Source organism: Rhinopithecus roxellana, chromosome 4 (genome assembly GCF_007565055.1).
Source record: "Rhinopithecus roxellana isolate Shanxi Qingling chromosome 4, ASM756505v1, whole genome shotgun sequence".
In the NCBI taxonomy this organism is placed as follows: Eukaryota; Metazoa; Chordata; class Mammalia; order Primates; family Cercopithecidae; genus Rhinopithecus; species Rhinopithecus roxellana.
Genome location: NC_044552.1, coordinates 164270118 through 164292303, shown reverse-complemented (window position 1 = coordinate 164292303; position 22186 = coordinate 164270118). Strand labels below are relative to the sequence as shown.

The 22186-nt window shown below is 35.5% G+C and overlaps 1 protein-coding gene across 1 annotated transcript in view; it reads right to left on the bottom strand.

Annotated features, from left to right (window-relative positions):
* Positions 1-1972: 1972 nt before the first annotated feature.
* RFX6 (regulatory factor X6) overlaps positions 1973-22186 on the bottom strand; it is a 56059-nt gene continuing 35845 nt past the window's right edge. Inside the window, 13 exon segments of the mRNA XM_030929289.1 lie at positions 1973-2148; positions 4645-4857; positions 6071-6583; positions 7892-7991; positions 7993-8099; positions 8756-8878; positions 10321-10438; positions 11388-11497; positions 13142-13286; positions 14180-14339; positions 15300-15349; positions 17060-17173; positions 17288-17365. Of these exon segments, the coding sequence (XP_030785149.1) occupies positions 1973-2148; positions 4645-4857; positions 6071-6583; positions 7892-7991; positions 7993-8099; positions 8756-8878; positions 10321-10438; positions 11388-11497; positions 13142-13286; positions 14180-14339; positions 15300-15349; positions 17060-17173; positions 17288-17365 (2007 nt within the window).

Sequence of the window (22186 nt, the reverse complement as noted above, 5' to 3'; positions counted from 1 at the left end):
TTTACAAATAGGGTAGGGAAATCCTTTGCAAACAGGGTTAGAGAAAATCCTTAAATACATTCTTTTGAAATGATGCTTCTTTCTGTCTCCCTGATCTTATGCCCTCTGCTTCCAAGTATTCTCTGTGTTTGTCCACTAGACATCTAGATGAGAGAAACAACCTCCAAATAGCCTCCTTTTCAGGCGAATTTCTCCCCTATCCGATTCAGTCTCTCTCTCCAACTAGTGTTAGATATTCCCTAAACATCACTTTCCCCATGTTGCCTTTCTACTCAAAAATCTTCTGGGAGCTTCTATTTTCTATCATGTTACCCCTTCGTTGTTACACAAAAATGTATAAGGTATGACAGTGTCTTTCCCATCTTTGTACCTTCCACGTTGTTATATGATGAAGTGTCTGACACATAGATGCTGAACATATATTTAATTAGTATACGTTAAAATTTTGGTTAATTTTCAAGACTTATGGCCAAAAGCCTTTTAAAGCTGTTTTGTTTACTACTTAATTCCAAGTCTTTATTACTTTTCTCCCTGTATTTCTACAATATTTCTAGAACAAAGAATAGAACATTTAATTTGCTATTCTTTGTGATTTGTTACTGTTGCAATCTTTTTCTGTTCAATTAATTAGATTATAAACTGCATACCGTTGAACATACAACTAAGCAAATGGTAGCCATACTCTGACAGGTCCACAGATAATTGGTTGTTGCTTGCTGAAAAAAATTCTACAGTTTGTTTTACCAAATTCCATCATGATGTATAATGAGTATCTGGGGCTTATAGATCCTTTTATGATGTACCTGGGGTTTATAGTATAACCTAATCCTTAAAACAAATAATATGAGGCTTGTCATAAGACTCTAGGAGAAGCCTGTAAAGCTAATGGAAGTCTCCTGCCACAGGCCATGAACTTTACAACAGACCTTTCAGTGAAGACATATGGAAAAGAAAAAGAAACAGAGCTAGAAAGATAGTATTATCAAATTGTATTAATTTATATGTAATGATTCCTTCACTTCTGAATTAGGCTTTGCATCAAGCTAATCCCTGAACACTCATTTACTTTCAATGTGTAAGAAAGTACTTGGTAAAAGACTGCTTCTAAATCTGAAAAGTTTCAAATAGTCTACAATTCACAATTTCTTTATATTTACAGACAAGGATATGATATGCAAATGTTTTAAAATTATAGTGTTTAACCAAACAACTTTACTCCTTAATCTCATATCCAAAGGAGCTGAGATTAAAGAGTAAATCCCCAGCATTCTTCAGAAACAGTACCAGCCCCAAGAGCACCACACCTTTAAAAATATTTCCATACATTATTTCTTTTATTCCTTTTAATCTTTTTTAAATAAAGAGGGGAAAGCACTTGTCATCTCCATTCAGTTACATAGAATCGGAATGCTGCTATGTGACAGAAATCATCACACTAATGCACAGGAATTGAAAGTCAAGCAACTTTGGTATTGGTTGAATTGAATTAAATCTTGACCTTGTAAACATTTCCATTGGAGGTAGAACATACACATTTGACTTTTTGTCAAATAAGGGATAGTAAACAATGATTCTGAGATCCCAATAAATTAAAGGTATTGTAAAGGCATTAAATATACTTTTAAAAGAAACCAAAGATAAAAGGGCACACAGATGTTTAATAAATTAGAAAGTGAAATGTAAGTCTTCATAGCTGAAATGTTTGCATCTTCAAATCTTCACTGGTTTTATTTGATAATTTTTGAAATTATGATTAATAATTAGCTCACATTTTAAACTCTTAGTGTGCAGGGCAAACTCTACAAGTAACTCCATTCACTATGGAGTTGTCCATAGTACCAGTGACTTAAAAACAATGTCAGCCACTGCATATTCATTTTTCTTTACTCTTATAGAAGTCTGAGTGAATAATGATATTTGCACAGTAGAGATTTTTTTTTTAAGTTTTAGCACCCCCTCCCACATTGGTGGTTTAAGTGCCTCCAGCTGCTGTTCCCATGAACACAGTGTTGATAGGTGGTAAACAGGACACCATTTCTCTACTGCTTGTTCCATGGGAGTCCAGGGTTTCTTGAGCTGGATACTGGTTGGAAGTTCCATACATACATTGGGATGAGGAAGAAGGAATTGGGGTTTGCAAACTGGAAGCTGTAAGGGAAGATATAATCAGCAATTGAAAATGGATCGACATTTTCTTTTCTCTGCAAATGCCACTCATTTTAATTCTTTGTATTTATTTTTGCACTTAGCACACATACCTATTCTAAATTTGAGTCTGTATGGTTTACCAGATCTATCATCTTTTCTTCCATTTTTTTCCCACTTGCTAGTCTCCCAGAAATTATTTCCTCTACATATTTCACAAAGAAAACTCAATTTCAACTTAAGTGCTATCACCAAAATATATCCCCCAATCTACCTTCTCTTTCCATCTGCACTTTCGCAGTTGTAGTTCAAATCACCATCTTTTCTCTCCTGTGCCAACACAGCAGCCTCCTGACTGGTCCCATGATCTCCACCTTTGTCTCACCCACTCTCCCTCCTGAGAGCAGCCAGAATGATATTGCTGAAGAGCAGATCAAACTTTCACTCATTTCAAATGCCATAGTGGCTTCCCATACCCATGGAACATGATCCAAGCATCTTACCCTATGTAGATGCGCCCCTGCTTTTTGTTTTATTTTGCTCTACTCTCTCCTTTATTCAACATGCTTAAAACACACTGGCCTGCTCTCTGCCCACTGATTTTTTTTCAAATTTATTGTGATTTCAGTGGTTCTGTATTCACTGCTTCTTCTGCCTGGAACTCCTCCCTCAGATCTTCACATCTTTGCCTCCTTCTCATCACTTAGCTTTCAATTCAAACGTTTCTGCCTCAGGATTCCTTTCTCAGCTGTCCTATAGAAAGCAGCTCCTCCTTTACTATATGTCATTTTACCCTATTTAATCAAGTTCAGAGTACTTGGCATTATCTTTTTAATGGATTTGCTCATATATTTATTGCCTTACTGTCCCTCTACTATAATGTAAACTTCTTACAGGCAAGAACTATGGCCTGATTACCACCATGTCCTCACATCTAGAATGGAGTCTGGCTCCTAGTAGGTTCTCAATAAAATTCACTAACTGGCTCACTAACTCTGTATTTCCCTCATATATGGTTGCTGCTTTCTTATTGCTGACATGACATGCTCTCTGTCTAAGAACCAGGCTTTATAATTAAGAAACAGTTGAACTCAATTCTGCTTGCACTACCTATCCACTTATTCTATCCCCTCATTTTACCCTGCATCACACTTTGCAATCTACTTGTAAGCCAGCTCTGATCAACTAAAGCTTAGACTCCACCCTACTCTCAAACCTATGTTTCGTCAAAGCTTCCACTATCTCTTCAAGTAAACAGAACTAATAGTAACAATAGCAACACAGTACATTTTAGTCTCATGGTGAGAAAACTTCCTGAAGTGGAATTTTCTGCTTCATTAGAGTAACCTAGAAGCAATGACCATTTGCAGATAGCAGGAGATGAGCTGCTAGATTCTGCTCAGGGAGCATGTGTGACAGTGACAGAAAGAGAAGGAGTACTTCCTATTGAATTATTGGAAAGGTACACTGAGTGAGGAGAGATGAAATTGATTTCATTTTCCCTTATGCTCTGGTTGTGTGTCAATGCCCTTTACTTATGCTAGTCTGAAATCAATTTAATTGGAAGATTTTAACCATCTCATATAAATATTAACACTCTGCCTTGATACTTAGTGAATATATACTTGCCCTGTGAAATCTTATTAGTAATTTTAGAAACTAAATCTATAGCGACTAAATCTATGTTATTACTAATAACATACTAATTATACTAATTATTTATAGACTATACATATATATATATATATATACATAGTTTTTATTCCTTTTTTCACTCACTCACTTATTGAGTTTCTACTATGTGGCAGACATTTGGCTAGGTGCTGGTGATGCAACTAGTACCAGTTGCAGAATTTCTTCATAGACGAGGATTAAGAAAGGTAACCTGGTTGGAAGAAGATTCCAGGAGGCTTCATGGCAAGCACATTGTTTTTCTTATTTTTACTTACATGATATGTCAGAGAGCAATAAAAATAGCAACATTTTCTCGAGGTGTTGAATCACATTTTAAATAAGAATGAGAGAATGCTAGTAGCACCCATCACACGACACCAGTTTTTTTAAATCTTGGAGTGATTTTTGGATACTTATGGAGATCATGAGACCTAAAGATACCTCTTGGCACTACAACTGGGTCCAACACTAATCAAGAGTAAGAAAAAGATATTATTACTGCCCTTTTAAAACTTACAGTTTTAGACTGCATTTGACAGGTCATATTAATTTTTTGCCTCCTTAATAGATACCAGCTATTTTTTTGTAAAAAGTAACACATCTAGCAGTAGGTTGCATAATAGAGATATACACAATAAGAAATGAAAAACTGTTACTGTGTAGTCAGATACAAAAAATATAACTTTAGATCCAAAGTAATAATAATAAATCAACCATGGGAACATGCTTGCTCAATTCACCTCAGCATATCTCCCTCAAGTAATGCTGCATACCTGAGGTCAACGACTTCTTAAAATGTTTCCAAGAACTACTAAAATAATGTACCTAGGACTGGAGTTCGACATGCAGCTGGAGATGATGTGTCTGTGTAAAACGAGCTGGTCTGTTTTCTACCACTGTCATCTAAAATGTTAAGTGGATCGTGGATGTCACTGTAGGGGGGCAGTGAGCGAACACTGCTGATGACAGAAACGTGCTGATTCACCATTGATCCAAGCCTATGAGACTCTGGGTAGTTTATGTTGCTTCCATAGTATCCTGTAACAGAAAATGTTGAGAATTGGCTGTTACCTTACTACAAAGAACTTTCAGAAAAGAAAAAAGTGACAAAGTAATTAGGTGACGTGCTAAAGATATCAAACTGCAAGTATTACATGTGTATCTATGCTACAGAACTGGATTTGCACTTGTATGTGGATAAGGTTTACTGTGCTGTTTTTTGTTTTTAATACATAAGAGTTGTAGCATCATACATAATTTAATAATTATAGCATAATACATAATTTAATACATAATAATTGTATTAACTTTAAGACCAGATTACACCTCTGTCAGATTTCCCTTATCTAAATTAACAAGAGCTACCTATGAAGAAAAAGGCACTATCACCTGTCACAAAAATACTACTTTTACATATAGATGCATGTTTAGGGGAGACAAAGACTGGCCTACACTTAGGAGAAAGGCACCAAAGAAGTCTGCACACAAAGCCTATTTTGGTGACTCAAAATCACAGGTCTCTCTAGTTCCCTTAACTTCCCATTTTTATTGGCCCGCTTTGGTCCCAATCTTTAAAATCTGCTTTTAGTTATCAGGAAGAAATATTATCCACTAAAAATGTTTTCAAAAGACAGAACATTCTTCTTTGGGGCTATTAAGGTAAATCTCAAACATATGATGTTACCAATCTTTTTTTTTTTTTTTTTAACATGTGTGGTATTTAGGAAGACAACTTCAGGCCCGGGGTGGTGGCTGGCACCTTTGGGAGGCACCTCAGCATTTTGGGAAGCCAAGTAGAGAGGACTGCTTAAAGGTGGTAGTTTGAGACCAGCCTGGGCAAACATAGCAAGACTTCATCTTCAGAAAAAATTTAAAATTTAGACAGGGATGGTGATGCATGCCTGTAATCTCAGCTACTTGGGAAGCTGAGATAGAAGGATTGCATGAGCTCAGGGGTTCGAGGCTGCAGTGAATCATGATCCTGCCAATACACTCCAGCCTGGGCTACAGCGCAAGACCCTGTCTCAAAAAAAAAAAAAAAAAAAAAAAAAGGAAGAAGGGACAACTTTAGGAAAGCCACAAAAATTAGGAAATGTGTATGTGACAGAAATCAGCTCCAAATGTCTAAGTTCCATGATCTTTGGAAGCCTTAAGTGAAAGGACATGCTAGTCAGCAGAGGTGGAACGCAATGTCTGATTTTGCCTCATTGCCATCTCAAAAAACAAGAAAAATTCTTTTACATATCAATACCATTTGGTGAATTAGGAGGCAGTGTTGCTCCCTGGCAGCTGGCAGCTCCTGTGTTGCTCAAGAAATTGAAGCTTCCTGTGTTTAAAAACTGCATGTTGTGCGAATCCTGGGCTTGCAGGGATGGGCCATAGCTGGATGGTGGCCGGGAGTTATATGGAGACCCCGCACAGCTACCACTGAAGAAGTCTCTTGAAAGCTGCTGTTCAGTCCAAGCCATGCATCGACCATGCTCGGTGTGATGAGGATAGAGTCCTGATGTGGGGTGGGGCTGTGTCCTAAACACAGTCTGGTAGTTAGAGCTGGTGCTGTAAAAGTCATGGTTGGCTTGAGGGAGAGTAGGATAAATGGGCTCTGGGTATGTGGAGCAGTGTGATGGAGCTGACAGTACTGGACCCACACTTGGGGGTCTCCCTGCCATTGGTCCTTGGTTTATGACACTTCCTCGGCTTGCCATGGCTGGAGAAATGGGTGGTGTCATCATAGGACCAGCATTCTGTGAAAGCTCCATTGGACCTGGAAAAAATTACCAGAACATTCCTTTAGTGTCCTATTAAAGTAGATGAGCTCACATCTTTAAAAAATATTCAAAAGATTTACTAATGTATTGTTTTCCAACTTGCTTCATTCCTGCCCTCCAAAAATAACTAAACTGAAAAGCACCAAAAATCCAGAATTTAAAAAATATAATTACAACACATGTATGTATCACAACAGCAGAGACGGATTTGGTGACTATAGAGGAAAGTCTGGGATGGCTTCATGGTCTCTCCACAGGTAGCATGGGGAGGGCATGGATGTCTGCTGCTCATATTTCCCCATAATTAAAAAATTAGCTGATTGCTAAACTGTTTGATTTTTAGGGTAAAAAGAAAAAGTCTCTAATGTCAAAATGGGCATGGCTTCAAAGCAGTCAATTCAAAATGTCATGCAAACACTTCTGATAAGTCATGTGATTTATGAATGCCACCAACTCTGTGGGCCTCCGATGTTCCACTGGTAGAATCGGACCCCTGAACTATAAGGCTCTTCTAGGTTTAAAATTCTGTATATCAAATGAAATAATGTATAAAAAAGATTTCAAAAAAGACACAAGGCAATAAGCAGATTTAAAATACTAAATCTTGGTAGCTAGTTCAAGCCACCAAATATTCATTTTGACACAAAAAGAACCTTAGATCAAAAGGGAGAATTATTGTAACAATTAACCTAAAATGGCAGAATCCAGTTTTTTTTTCTTTGATATGGATTTTCACTCTTGTCGCCCAGGCTGGAGTGAAGTGGTCTGATCTCAGCTCACTGCAAGCTCCGCCTCCCGGGTTCAAGAGAGATTACAGGCGCCTGCCACCATGCCCGGCTAATTTTTTGTACATTTAGTAAAGATGGGGTTTCGCCATGTTGGGCAGGCTGGTCTCGAACTCCTGACCTCAGGTGATCTGCTCGCCTCGTTCTCCCAAAATGCTGGGATTACAGGCATGAGCCACCGCACCCAGCCCAAATCTACTTTTTAGGGGAGGAGAAATAAAGTCTCCTCAAAATCCAAAAATAAGCAACCCATTTTTTTATCTTCAAAGCATCTTAAGAATTTTATGTATACCTCATCTAATTATTTCTTCCACTAAATTAACTAATTATTCATACTTCTAATATAATTTATGGAGTGTGTCAAAACATGATACCTGTGTTAGTAACAGTATTATTACCATTGCTGAAAATGACAAAAATATTATAAATCTTTATTAAAACTCAGTTAAGATCATCCTTTTTTATTGGAACAGGCTTCTCTGAGATGCGCTGGAACCTAAGCAGTTCTCTTTAGCGTACCTGTGAGCGGCATGTTGTCTGTATTCCCAGCAGGGAACGGGTGCAGAGCAGGGCCTAGGCCTCCAGATTGACTGGATGGCAGAGGGAGATAGGTTGTCTCCTACATGGCTTTCATTCTTCACAGAGTCGCTGGAAACCATGCTCCCTTTATTACGGTTGGCCAGAAAGCATGAACTCGGAGAAGCAGTGAAAGCAGCTTTACTCGCACCTGTAAAGGGTTTTCAAAATGGGAAATTTGAGATTTTTTTCTCATATTCCTAGTAGATACACCCAAGTAAAAGAAAATGAAAATGTTTCATTGTTGAGTATTTAATCTGGAAACTACTAAGCAATGTTTCCCATGGGAAGTGAGGCTGGCAGACCTTTGCTCTTGGCAGCGATGCTAGGTTTTTTTTAGCTGCATATTTGTGGATGTGGATGTAGATGAGGAACACTAAATAATGCACTTTGGAGTGAAGTCTTCAAAATGCAAGTTGCCCCATCCCGAATAGATGTATTTCCTTCCTTCTCTAAACTCCTATAGGACCTATTTTTACACCACTTACACATGTAGTATACCATATGTGTCTTGAATTACAGTTATTTTTTGTATTATAGTCACTCCTCCAACTTCACCTTAATTCCCAGAAATTAAGATCACCAATTTTGTATACTTCAGAGTTTCCAGTAAAGTACTTTTGACTACTGTACATATCAATGAATGAAAGAAAAATAGTGCTCCAATAGTGTGACTATGTGGTGAGAAATAGTTTGGAGAAAAACTCTGAGATTATGATAAACCCACTTAATATTTGCACTTACAAATTCTTGAACTTCAGATTTAAACAAAGAAATATGCAAAATAAAATAGTTATTTTAAGTTACCTGAATTATTCATATACTTGTCCAATAAATTCTGTAACTCCTGCTCTTTGTCATTATTAAACTGGGTCTCCATGGCCAGGAGAATGTATTCATCAAGAAGCATTCGAATCAAATGAAAAGAACCTTGTTTATGGATGGAGAATGAAGAGAGGACAGTGTGAAATGTGAAAAGGGGAGAGAAAGAGAAGGAAAGGGAAAGAGAAGTCAGTTATCTTTGTGACCATCTCGCAACACTTTACAAGGAGCAACTGAAATAAACAAATACTTGTTGGACTTTAAATGACCTGCTAAGACCAACATGCTTAACTTGGATCTCTGATCTTTCTGTGTATTGCCTGCCCTGCTCTCTGTGTGTACTGTCCTGCCAGCTCTTTGGCCACTAATTACATCAAAGGAAAATACGGATGAAAGTGAGACATGCTTTATGCTTTAAGAGGGCACACATTGGAGTGTGATAAGCTTTAACTTGGGGAGAATGACTCTACTCTGCTCTATTTCTGTTTACTTTGTACTAAATAATTAGACAATGGCGAACACGGTCTGAAAAAAGGCAAGTAAAGAGTTATCTTTCTAGCCTGAAACAAAATATTCTTAGATTTGGCAAAAACTAAAAGAGTAATTTTCAAGTGAAATATGTTCTGGAAAACTAAAACTTCTTTTAACTATTCAATAGATTTTCCAACAAAAGTATTTTTCATAGTAAGGCCAGACTTCAATGCTGTGTATTTTATAAAACTTTAAATATGGGAAATCTATTTCAAATAGTAGACAATGCATTTTGTTTATTCTTCAATACAAATTCACTGATTTTATTTAATTCTACAGAACATTAAATACAAACAATTTAGTTAATTGTAATCTCTTTCATAATGTGAAGATTTCCTGAAATGCAGCTACCAAATGCAGAGTTCCTACCCATGAGTTTAACATTATAACTATAAAACAGGAGTCTCAGGAATTTTAAGGAAAAAGAAGGTATTCAATTTTATTAAAAAAGCTAACTTAACCCTCTGTGTCTCCCAAGTCATATAGAACAGGAAAGATGGGTCAGAGACATGAGAGTGTGTCTTCTAAGCTGTTTATTGATACCTGGAGTGCAGTTATATGGGTGCTCAGAAAAGATGCAAAAATTTGCCATATTGCAATGAATAATAATTTTGTAAAATAATGTCTTATCGTTTGTTTAACAAAGAAAATTTATCCAAGCACTGATGGAATGTAATGATAATAGCTGCTATGCATCAAGCATTTCCTGAGTGCTAGGCAATTTGTTTTTATATACATCATCTCACCAAAGTACCTACATAACCCTTTGAAGAGAATATTCTTCCCCTTCTTCAGTGAGCAGATTGGCCCACAGCCAGAGAGGATCATTGTTAGGATTTAATCCTGCTTATGGTCTGACTCCAAGACCCAGGCTCATAACTACCATTTTCTCATAGCTCGATATTCAGATACAGTTTAAGAAGTGACAGTGTAACATGTTTAAAAATTGACAGGAAATGTGACTGGGGAACAAATGATATAATTCATGTAAGAACAGTTTTATAATGCACGTATGTTACCAAAACTGGATGCATTGTTCAAGGTGAGATTATGCATTACTCGAGCACCAAAAAAACTCCACTTTAACAGAAAGTCTTGAGCTCTCTTCTTTAATGACCTTCCATTTTGTTTGCTGGTCTAAAAGTAAAGGAACAAAATGAAACTATAAAATCTGTCCTCTTAGTACTACATGCATCCTATGTTAGATCAAGAGGTAAATATACTGTCTAACAAATGGACAGATGGCATGGCATTTATTTCATCAAATAAAACTATCTGTCCTGGGAATTTAATGTTAGCCTGTCTCTGCTGATGTTCTAAGGGTAATAAGTCTGTATTCAATATGGCTCTGTTTCCTAACAGAATTAGACAGCAAAATGAAATTATTTTCAAAATATTTTTATTTTTAATTTTTCTTTGACAGAGCTTTAAAAAGAACAGAAAGTGAGGTGTGAAGGAAGGGCTATATATTTTTGTGAATGATTGGCTTCTTTGGTACTGAATGGTAATCTATTTTCCTTCCAGAAGGAAAAAAGTCTCCAAACTATAACTACTTTCCTTGATATGGAATAGCTAACACCATCTAGTGATGGATATATTTGTTCTTATTGCTTGTTTCATGATAGATGACTAGGTTAACTGAAGAAAATGAAGAAACCACAGAGAAAACACAAAATATTGAGCTTTTGGGATTCAGAAATGCAAATGCTTAGAACTATGTTTTCCATCAGCATTTATGAAATCTTGCTTTTTAGAAATGGGCCAGATCATTCCAGTTTCTAAGTTTATCTTTCTCTACTGATGTTATTCAGCTGTAATGTTATTGACTGATAGGGAAGGCAGAGCATCTTGTAATCTTTGGGCGAGAAAGGAGAAATATAATGGAATCCATGCCCAGTGCTCTCAAATCTTGACATATTCCTAATTTCAATATTTGGCCTGACTTATTCGTAGAGCATCAAAAGCTTTTCAAAGCCTTCACACACACAGCCTTCCAACCCCTCTCCCCCCAGTCAAAAAATTATAGCCAGTTTAGCATTTACTCTTAACAAGAAACTTATTTTCCGAATCTGTCATTAAAAAGTACCTTAATAACTCTCTGTTCTACCACAGTATCCAACCATTCAATAAAAGCCTCCACGGTGGCATTCTTCTTAAGGAGATCCTTCAGTTCTTGGAACACAGTGATAGAGTCATCTACCCAGGAAAAAAAAAAAAAAAAGAAAGAAAAGAAAACAGAATATTGTACTCTACTTGGAATCCAAGAGAAAACCTAAAACTAGGAATCATCAATACTTTGATAGCATGAAAGAGAAAGACAGAGAAATGGTGAAAAGAATTAATATCATATATTGAAAACAGTAACAAAAAAATCCTTAGTACTGTACTCTTCAATGGTGTGTGTGTGTGTGTGTGTGTGTGTGTGTGTGTATGAGACAGAGAGAGAGAGAGAGAGAGAGAGAGAGAGAGAGAGAGAGAGAGATCTTGTTTTGTTGCCCAGACTGGAGTGCAATGACATGATCATGGCTTACTGCAGCCTCAGACTCCTGGGCTCAAGTGATCCTCCTGCCTCAGCCTCCCAAGCAGCTGGGACGCCAAGCATGCACCAACAAGCCTGGCTAAATTTAAAAAAAAAAATTGTAGAGAAAGGTCTTGCTATGTTGCCCAGGCTGGTCTTGAACTCTTAGGATCAAGTAATCTTCCCACCTCAACCTCTAGAAGTGTGCCCAAAATTTTAATAAGTGTATATATCTTGGTATATATTGAAATATAGGTTTAAATATTATATATATATATGTATGCATATACTAGGGAAGATTAAGTTGTTTATGTAAATATTCATTTTGAGTCTAGTGTTTTCATTAAATGGAACAGATTAGTTAAAAGCTAATGAATAAACCTAATCTTGGTGATTTCCTGCTTTCCAAAATATCCTTTACCTTTAGTAAAAGTTAAGTTCTTCATTGCAGAATTGAGCCATTTACCCGAATAATGTTTTATCATGTAATATTTAAAAGGACAGTTTAAGATAATCCTTCTATTAAAGGGTTTAAGGTTTACTGAATCTCAAATGGTAATACTATTTTACCTTAGGAAATAAAAATTGGAGTTGACATTGGGCCCCAGAGAGCAGTCCATAGTTTGTGCACCAGTGTATGGGAGGCTGCAGGTTTTGTCTTTTCAAAGACAGTGGGAGGAAAAAATAGTGGCTGTTATCCCTTGGAATTCAAGACTAGTTGTCTAGCCACACATATTGGCTTGGTAGTCTCTGTCAGATGGTCTACACCTGAGTAGAGAGTCTGCTTTGAAAAGCAGTATTGTGCTGAGATACCATTTTGATATGTATCATACAACACAGCATGACAAGACTATAAAACACATGCAAATTTGCACACATGTAATGTAAAACTGAAAGAAAACTTACAAAACTCAAAACCATTTTGATTATTTTCAGATTATTTCCATTTCATTTATTTCTAGGTAATGAGATTATAGATGACTTTTATTTTACTCAATATTTTCTGTATTTTCACAGTGAGTAATTATAACTATTTTTTATTAGAAGACAATTTTTTAAATTAAAAATATTTTTATAAACCAGGTTTTTTTTAAAATCAGATGTGATTTTTCAGCCCAGAACACCTTTGATGATGTGGGGAAACATGTTTGGTTGTCTCAGCTTGGGGGAGGCTGCTACTGTCATCTAATGGGTAGAGGTCAGGGATGCTGCTAAACATCCTACAACACACTGGACAGGCTCCTCCAACAGAGTTACCCAGCTCAAGATGTCAATTTCCTGAGCTTGGGAAACCTTATTCTAAACAAAGAGAACGGACTTACGTTCAGTGTAGATACCAGATTCAGTGTCTGTGCTGCCTGAAATGGTAAGAAGGGCTTGAGAGCCAATGCTGTTCAAATCAACCCTTTCAATATCAGATACCATAGAATTAACGACATGCTGATCAAAGAGAGCTGGTCTGGCAATCTGCATAGAGAAAGTAAAGAAGACACTACACTATTATCATTTCTAATGTATCTAGAAGAAATTTTTAGGTATCAGAAAAATAGTTCCTTGAGATAAAAGTATCATAAATAACTTTTTTCTTGTTTTAAAGATAAAAACAGTAGCTGACACTCATGATCATCTCTGTTAAAAGTTTGAAAATTATTTTTAACTTAGAAAATATAAATGGATTTTCTTTGTCCATGATCATAAAATAAGAATTTTTAAATGTTACATTTCCTATCTGAAATTATCTCAAGCTTGTCTTTTAAAATTTAGAAGGCAAGAAATCTTCATAAAGCAAATAATCATTTTGGGGAAAGAGAAGTAGATTTTAACAATATACAAACATGTAATTCTTAATTTATGAATGACTTTTGTTCTCCCTACTTAAAAGAGCTATGATTAGTCAGCAGTTTAAAATGTGTTAAGTTTGTGGTTTCACAATATTAAGTATCACATAGGCTAATTTCTCACAACCTTATTTGTAGCAATTAGATTCACATGGCAAATAAATGTTAAATTGCATTCAAGTTTTTTAAATTTCAAATCACAGAGGAGTTGCAAAGGTAGTGCAGAGTATTTCCATATACTCTCCATCCAGCTTCTTATCATCTTCTGTAACTATTGTATATTACCCAAATCAGGAATTAACAATGGTACAACACTATTAACTACAGACATAATTTGAATTTCACCAGCTTTCCCACTAATATGCTTTTTCTATCATAGCATTCATTTTTGGGTCTCATGTTGCATTTAGTTGTTGTCTACTTAGCTCCCTTCAATCTGTGAAAGTTCCTCAATCTGTCCTTATCAGAAGATTCATTTTTTATATGGTAATTCAAATGCTCTCAGCTTAGCAATCAACATACCTGAGCAAGATGTAAGAAAGATGTTTGTCGTTTCAGAGAAGATACAAATCTTCGCACAATAGGTATTTTCTTGTCAGTTAGGGCTTCTGGCAAGTTTTCCAAGGATGAAACAACCCACTGTTCCCAATTTTTAGCAAAATTTCTTATGTCTGCTAATAAGCTACAAAGAAGGCTATGTGTTAAATGCTTCATTGTTAAAAAGTGCACTAAACAATTATATTTTAATTGAGGTATATTATTATTCTATGATTTCATGAGCAGTACTTTTGAAGTCAGACAGCCTGGGTCTGCCATTTATCATCTTTTCTATGATATATTTTTAAAATGTTTGTGGATGCATAGTAGGTGTATATATTTATGGGGTACATGAGATGTTTTGTTATCATCTTGGTCAAAACACTCAAGCTCTTCAAACTCCACTTCAAGTACCCAATTCAGAGTACAGAATAGATATTTAAAGACTACAATTGATAATTAAAAGACATTATTGGTCAGGCTAATACCATCTATCATATAGATGAAATAATCTAGAGGAAAAGGTAAATAAAAAGTAAAATTTGTTTTATCAAGCAACATCTATTTTTGGAGCACCAACTATGTCCAGTCCTATATGAATTTGTACCCCCAAAGTATTAAAATAAATTTTATTATTTCATTAGATTTTGTTTTCAGAGAAAAAGTTGGGGTTTTTTTCAGAATTCTATTGTTCTTATATTGAAAAGTTTTTTTGAAAACTGCTTTTGTAATTAAGACAAACGTTAATAATAAAATATAATAATTTATCCTCTAGTTTTTATTCTTGTGGTTATTTTCCATTAATTATCTTTTTTATCATACTCCAGCTAGTTTCCATTGAAAAATTTCTCGAAGGTCAACAGGGCTTAAATCTATTTTTCATTTTAGCCACTCTCAAATTAAAGGGATTGAAGGATTGTTTCACCCATTTTGTTTATTGAGGCCCAACTATAAGACACATCGCTTCCAGCAAATACAAAGGGACACAAGTAGAAAATAGTCTTCTTGAAAAATGAATAAATTACTACCTAATGTTTTCTTCTAATATAATGTATAAAGTTAAATCCTATACTAGGAATGCTCATGTTTTATTAACTGAACATACCTTTCAGGCATTTCTTGCATTGTTGCAGGAATTAGTACATCTGTAAGGACCTTAATCATAGCAAAAGAGGTTAATACAAATCTTCACGTAGTATTTCTATAGAAAGACATATTATTGGCCAACTACTTTTTATTCCTAGCTTCCTAGAGAATAACATGTTAACTCCTTTCTGAAAGTTAGAATTTTATCTCTAACATGAATGTATGTATGAGTTGTGTGTGAGCGTGTATGACAATAAAAACAAGAGATAACACTGTATATGTATATACTCGGTATGTTAATTACCAATGGATTGGTCCATGGTAATCATATACTGTTTTATGATGAAAAGCTGACCACTTTCTAGAGGTGGGAGGAAGATTTTTTAGAAACTCATCTTACATCGTTCTACTTACAGAGCTCACTGTGCCTGCCTGGGTCCATCATGATGGGGAGAAACTGGGTTCATTTAAAGATATTTAAAGTCAGGATTTTTACACAAGACTAAAAAAATAGATCACTTAAAGGGAAAAATATGTTTTAAAAGTATTTCCTGGACAAACTGAATGACAGTCCAAAAAGCTTTGCTCTGATGGAAATGCGTGTGGATGAGCCCCAGGTCTTTTTTTATACTCACTCACGGAGCTGCCTCCTCTCCCCTTTTGGGAGCCTTTTCAAGTGTTAAGTATTATAAACAATTAATGCAAATTAAACTGTTTTTCTCTAAAGAATGGCATTCATATTCAATCCAGAAAAAAAAAAAAAAGACAATCCTTACTCTTCTTTGAAATTTTTTCAACTTTAACTTGAACTAAAGGCAGAAAATATATTGTACTTTATTCCTCCTTTCTCCTATGATGAGTAAGTACTGGATAGAGGACAAAAATATGAGCTGTCTTATTCAAGCTGTCTCATTAGTTCTTGGTCTGCATAGGGGCTTCTGGACTTAGTTATCTATAAATAGCTTTTGTTTTACTTTTCTGCAAAGCTGAGAATCTGATAGTGGCAACTAACTTAGAAGGATTTTATTTCCTAAATGTTAACAGCGTCCAGCTTGGGTTTTCTTGCCAACTCAGATTATTTTTTAAAAGGAAAGCTTTTGTTTTTCCTTATGATAAGTTAGCAGGCAAATGTAGGCAAACTCACTTTAAAGTACCCACATTGCAATATAGTTGTCTCCGTCAGCTTAGAACCTGTAGCCACTAGGGAAGAGACTGTCAGGAATTAGCCTCTTTCCATCTCCCATTAAATATCTGGCTAGAAGGAAAATCAGTTTGTCCTTATTTAGGATGTCTTCGAGATCCTTCTGTAGACACTTAGGAACTCTGATTTGGTTTGAGAAGAGAACTAGACATCGGTGCATTAAAGTTAGAAGTTTTTGAGATTTTCAAGTTATTAATCTTATGAGGGTGCCTAATTCTGCTTTCTGCCAAAACACTGGCATTGTGAAAAAAAATCCATTGTGTTATTTTAATCTGAAAACACCTTAGAGAGTTAATAAAATTTAACTAATTTTTCACATATTAATAAGTGTGTCACATACAGATTCATTATTAGCTGTAAAAACAAATTGAGTTTGTTTTATTTAATGTAAACTTCAATTAAAACACATACACTATTAAACATGCACTATTAAATTGCTTGCTTTCTCATCAGAAAAAAAAGATAGTGTATCTCCAGCCATAAATAATACATTTACTGAAAATATATTGCAAGAATTTAGATAGAATGCTATGTAAAGAAATAAATGGCTCATGTTTAAGACATATCAAAGTGCTTACCTTATAAAGAATTGAGTCACAAACACAGAAAATGTCAATGATAACAGGATTTTCAAGTAAGGGAAGAAGATGGTCAGGCATTCCTTGCCAAAAGTGTAATAAAAAATGCTGGATCTAATTGCAGAGTAAAAAGTATGTTAAGATTTTTTTCTTTAACATGAACTCATTAAGAACAGAACATGAAAGTATATATAATAGGGTCAATAAAGCATTCTTTGTCATTCTTACCTCTTCAAAGTTTCCATTAATTGCATTGTCCAGGATACACTGGCAGTGAGTTTTGTACATCATTATGAGCGTATCAACCTATTTCAAGGAAGAAAAAGCTTAACCAAAGCATCCTTTTAACACTGCCTTTACTTGTTAATTTGTTCAACACACATTTTTTAAAAGATTCTATTATGTACCAAGCAGTATGCTCAATGTTGAGGACTCAAAAATTAAGGCAAAATTCTTATTTCAAGGAGCTTAGTGCCTTGTGAAGGGAGAAAAGCAAACAAATGGACAACTACAGTATGGTATGAAAAAGGTAATTTTTCAGAGTACTATGGACCAAAGTAACATCCTAGTTTTATGCCTACTAAAATATTAAATTTTAAAATTTAATTTTTAATTTAAATTTAAATTTTTTTAAATTAATTTTTGGGTAAATAAACATAAAGTAGTAAAACTAGTAACAAAGATTCGGGTAAATAAACATAAAGTAGTAAAATACATCAAATCTTCACAAAGTTTTATGAAGTGGACGCTTGCAGCAGTATGGCATAACGGTTTCAAATTTTGGCTCGAGTCAGCTCAACTTGGGTCCCCACCTTCACTGCACTACTTAGCAGGTATGACAGCAAAAGTGGTTTTGTCTCTAAGCCCCCAAGCTTTTTAAGTAAGTAGTAATAACATATTGCTTACATGGTGTTAAGAAAATCAAATAAAATAAGATGTGATACATATGGAACAGTGCCTGGCACCCAGTAAGACCTTACTAAACATTATCTGGAATTAGTAATAATACCAAATGATGCATTTTCAAAAAAAAGTTTCAAACATTGAATGTCTATTATGAAAAGTCTGTATTTTCAAGTTACCATGGATATTTGCATAGCATAGTTTTAAAAGTTTTAAATATATTCTAAAATTTGCAATAGGCTAAAACTAGATAATATTCTGGCAACTTAATAACATTCAAACTAAAACTTTTATTTTACACATTAGAAATTTCCCTACCTGTTGCCAGTTATGAACTCTATGTGAAAAAAAGCAATGTTTAGAGGTTGAATGTGTGAGCTTTGCCTTCAGATTACCTGGATTTCAATCTCAGCTCTAATTTGCCACTTACTAGTTATTAGTAGTTACGTAACATTAGGCACACTACTTGATATTTATGTGCTTTAATGTCTTCATATCTAAAATTGACATGATAATAACCGTAGCTATAAAATAGGGTTGCTAGGAAGACTAAATGAATTACAAATATAAAGTGTTTGGAATAATCCATAGTACATATTAAGAAACTGATGGATGTCAGCTATTTTGATTCCAATAGCATCTAGAGTAGTGGTGGTGATGGAGGTGTCCTATCCTATCCCTTTGCATTTCCCTTTATTCCCACAACCCAATACACATATCTCTGTGGTTTAGCTCAGAGCAGTATAACCATGACATGAACATTATTGATCCATTTGAAGGAGCTGTGCTGATTATAGAATACCTCTAGCAGGATATGTCACCATCAATGCAAGTGAGACTTGCTCTATATTTCAGGCAATGCTATTATATTTTCAGATTATTCCAAGTCATATGTTTAAAATGAGGATGAATAAGACATGAAAGATGGAAGGGGAATCATAACTGTTGTCAAAAATTAACCCTTTCTGTATATGTCCAAAAAAGGAAATGAATATATCAAAGAGAGATATCCGCTCTCCCATGTTTATGGCAGCACTATTCACAATAGCCAACATATGGAATCAACCTAAGTGCTCATCAATGGATGAATGGATAAAGAAAATGTGGTACATACACAAGGGAATATAATTCATCCATAAAAAATAAAACCCTGTCGTTTGCAGCAACATGGATAGAACTGGAGGGCATTATGTTAAGTAAAATAAGCCAAGCAGAGAAAGACAAATGTCACATGCTCTCACTCATATGTGGGACCTAAACAAGTGGATCTCATGAAGGTAGAGAGTAGACTGGTGGTTACCAGAGGTTGGAAAGAGGAGGGGGAGAGGAAAATAATGAGAAGTTGATTAATGGGTACAAATACACAGCTTGATAAAAGAAATAAGATCTGGTGTTTGACAGATCTGTAGGGTGATTATAGCTTACAATAATCTATTGTATATTCAAAGTAGCTAGAAGAGAACAATTCAAATGTTTCTAGCAAAAAGAGAAGATAAATATTTAAGGTGATCAATAACCCAAATTACACTGATTTATCCGTACAAACTATATGAGCATATTAAATTATCACATGTGCCCCCAAAATGTGTACATCTATTCTGTATCAATAAATTCTTTTAAAATTAATCCTTTGAGCCCTGAAACCTATTAAAGTACAAGTAAGCCTTTATCTTCGCAAGTATTTCTATTTGTTACAAAATTTATTGCTTTATATACAAATCATCAACATTTTTAAAACTTACTGTTAGTATAATACTTAATTTGTTTATTTAATACTTACATAGTCTTAGGGCAATAAGTTTTAATTCCAGTGTACCTTGCATTCTTTGTAAACATAATCTTAGTCAATTTTCTGAGAATAGACATTGTATTAGAGTGAGCAGGAGCAGAGGCAAGGCTTAGCTCCACTAAAGACAGTGAGCACATGGTGGGGGAGACAACTGCCTCGAGAGACACTATGAGCAGCAGGCCCCGGGCTTCAGTCAGTACCGTCACTGGGGTCAGCTTTTCACTGGGCAGTCTCCATTCTTTTGGCCTTAAAGAAGCAGGTGCTGGCTTGGCGCGGTGGCTCACGCCTGTAATCTCAATACTTTGGGAGGCTGAGGCAGGTGGATTACTTGAGGTCAGGAGTTCGAGACGAGCCTGGCTAACATAGGGAAATCCCGTGTCTACTAAAAACACAAAAGTTAGCCAGGCATGGTGGCAGGCACTTGTAATCCCACCTACAGAAGCTGAGGCAGGAGAATCGCTGAATCCGGGAGGCAAAGGTTGCCGTGAGCCGAGATCACGCCACTGCACTCCAGCCTGGGCAACAGAGCAAGACACCGTCTCAAAAGGAAAAAGAAAAAGAAGCAGGTGCCTTAAGTGCTTGATTTTAGCCCCACCACCCCACCACACTTTCTAGGAACTGATAAGTTACCTGAGGAGCCTGGCTAATGGCAAAGAAGGTGACAGAGCTAAATTGTCCTCAAAGAGGAGTGTCAGTCCCTGGCTTTCATGATGGAGTCCACTGGGAATGAACTTAGAAACCAAGGGTTATAAAAAAGCACCTTGATACCTGAGAAATGATCTACAGACTAGTCTTTCAAATTGGCAGATATGAACTTCCTTGGAGGCCAGCAGAGAAACATGAAATTCCCGGTAAACTATTGGAGCCTGTTTCTCACCTCTCCTTTCTTCTTTGTTGCTTGCCTTTTTGGTCCCCCTCCCTCTCTCTCACCAGGTATATTTACACCATAAACATCTTCACGGTAAGTCTGCATGGAAGCAATCCTCTCCACAAAAGTAACACAATAAAACCCTCCCTCAGAAGACTGGATCCCCCTGATTTCCACAAGAATCCTCATAAACTGCCACATGTTAACATTCACTGGGGGATTTTTAAATATGAAGTCATCATATCACACATTACATCTATAAGGTAAAAAGTATGTGATAAACTTGAGAAATGTAATGGGAGAGAACAGTCAGAAGTGAACGTAGTTTGAGAGACTTCCTTGGATTTGGCACTTGAGAATTATCTTCAATACTTTGCCTGTTCTTTTTTTAAGGGTATATTTTACTTTATTTTTTTTCCAACTTTTATTTTAGATTTACAGGGTGCACACACGTTTGTTACATAAGAGATGCTGAGGTTTGGAATACGAATGATCCAATTACCCAGATACTAAGCATAGTACCCAACAGTTAGTTTTTCAACCCATTTCCCTCTTGCCCCTTCCCCAGCAGTAGTCCCCAGTGTCTACTGTCGCCATTTTATGACTAGGAATACCCAGTGCTTAGCTCTCACTTATAAGTGAGAACATGTAATATTTAGTTTTCTTCTCCTGCATTAATTTGCTTATGTTAATGGCCTCCAGTTGCATCCATGTTGCTGCAAAAGACATGTTTTCATTCTTTTTAAAGAATATTTTGCCTATCCTTAACTAACAGAGTATGGCTGTCATCAAAATGAACCCTGTAAGTTACTATGCATCTCTACTTATATGCCGATAAACATTTTTTTAAATCAATATGCTATCTTTACTTCATTTCTACAAAAAGCCCATCACTAAAGTAAAGCATCTGGACATTAATCACATTCCTCTATCTTTGTATCTCAGACATATGAACTGACTCAATATACTATAAGAGATGTCTTCTTCAAATGCTAATGAAATATGTACTTTGGTTGAAACAACAATGTAGAAATAATTATGCTCTAATTTAATAATGGTCTCTGCTACTAAACAGCCAACAGATCCCCGACAAATGACTTTAGAAGTACAGAAATAGAATATTTAGTTTACACGCTATTACATAAACATTGAAAAGTCATATTAAGAATTATTTATAAACTGAATCCCAATGAAAATGATTCTTTCTTAACTTTAAAAAAAATGCAAATATAAGAGGACACAGAATTTTAGAAGTAAGGAAAGTTTGTGCTCATCTAGCATAGTCCTTGCATTCATCTAGCATGTCCATCAGTGCTAGGGACAGATTCTGTCCTAGAGAAATGCTTCATTACCATTTGCTGAAATAAAATGGAGATAATTGAAAACATAAAACTTTTAATTGAAGAAAGTGTATGTGACAGACACATTCTAGTATTTTCTTCCTCAATAGAGCTTTAAATAAAAAATAATGTTTAGTCTTTAAGGTTTACTTTACCACCTTCTGATTACACACTATCATGGAGATGGTAAATAATTAATTGGAAGTGTTAATCAATGTTAACAAAAG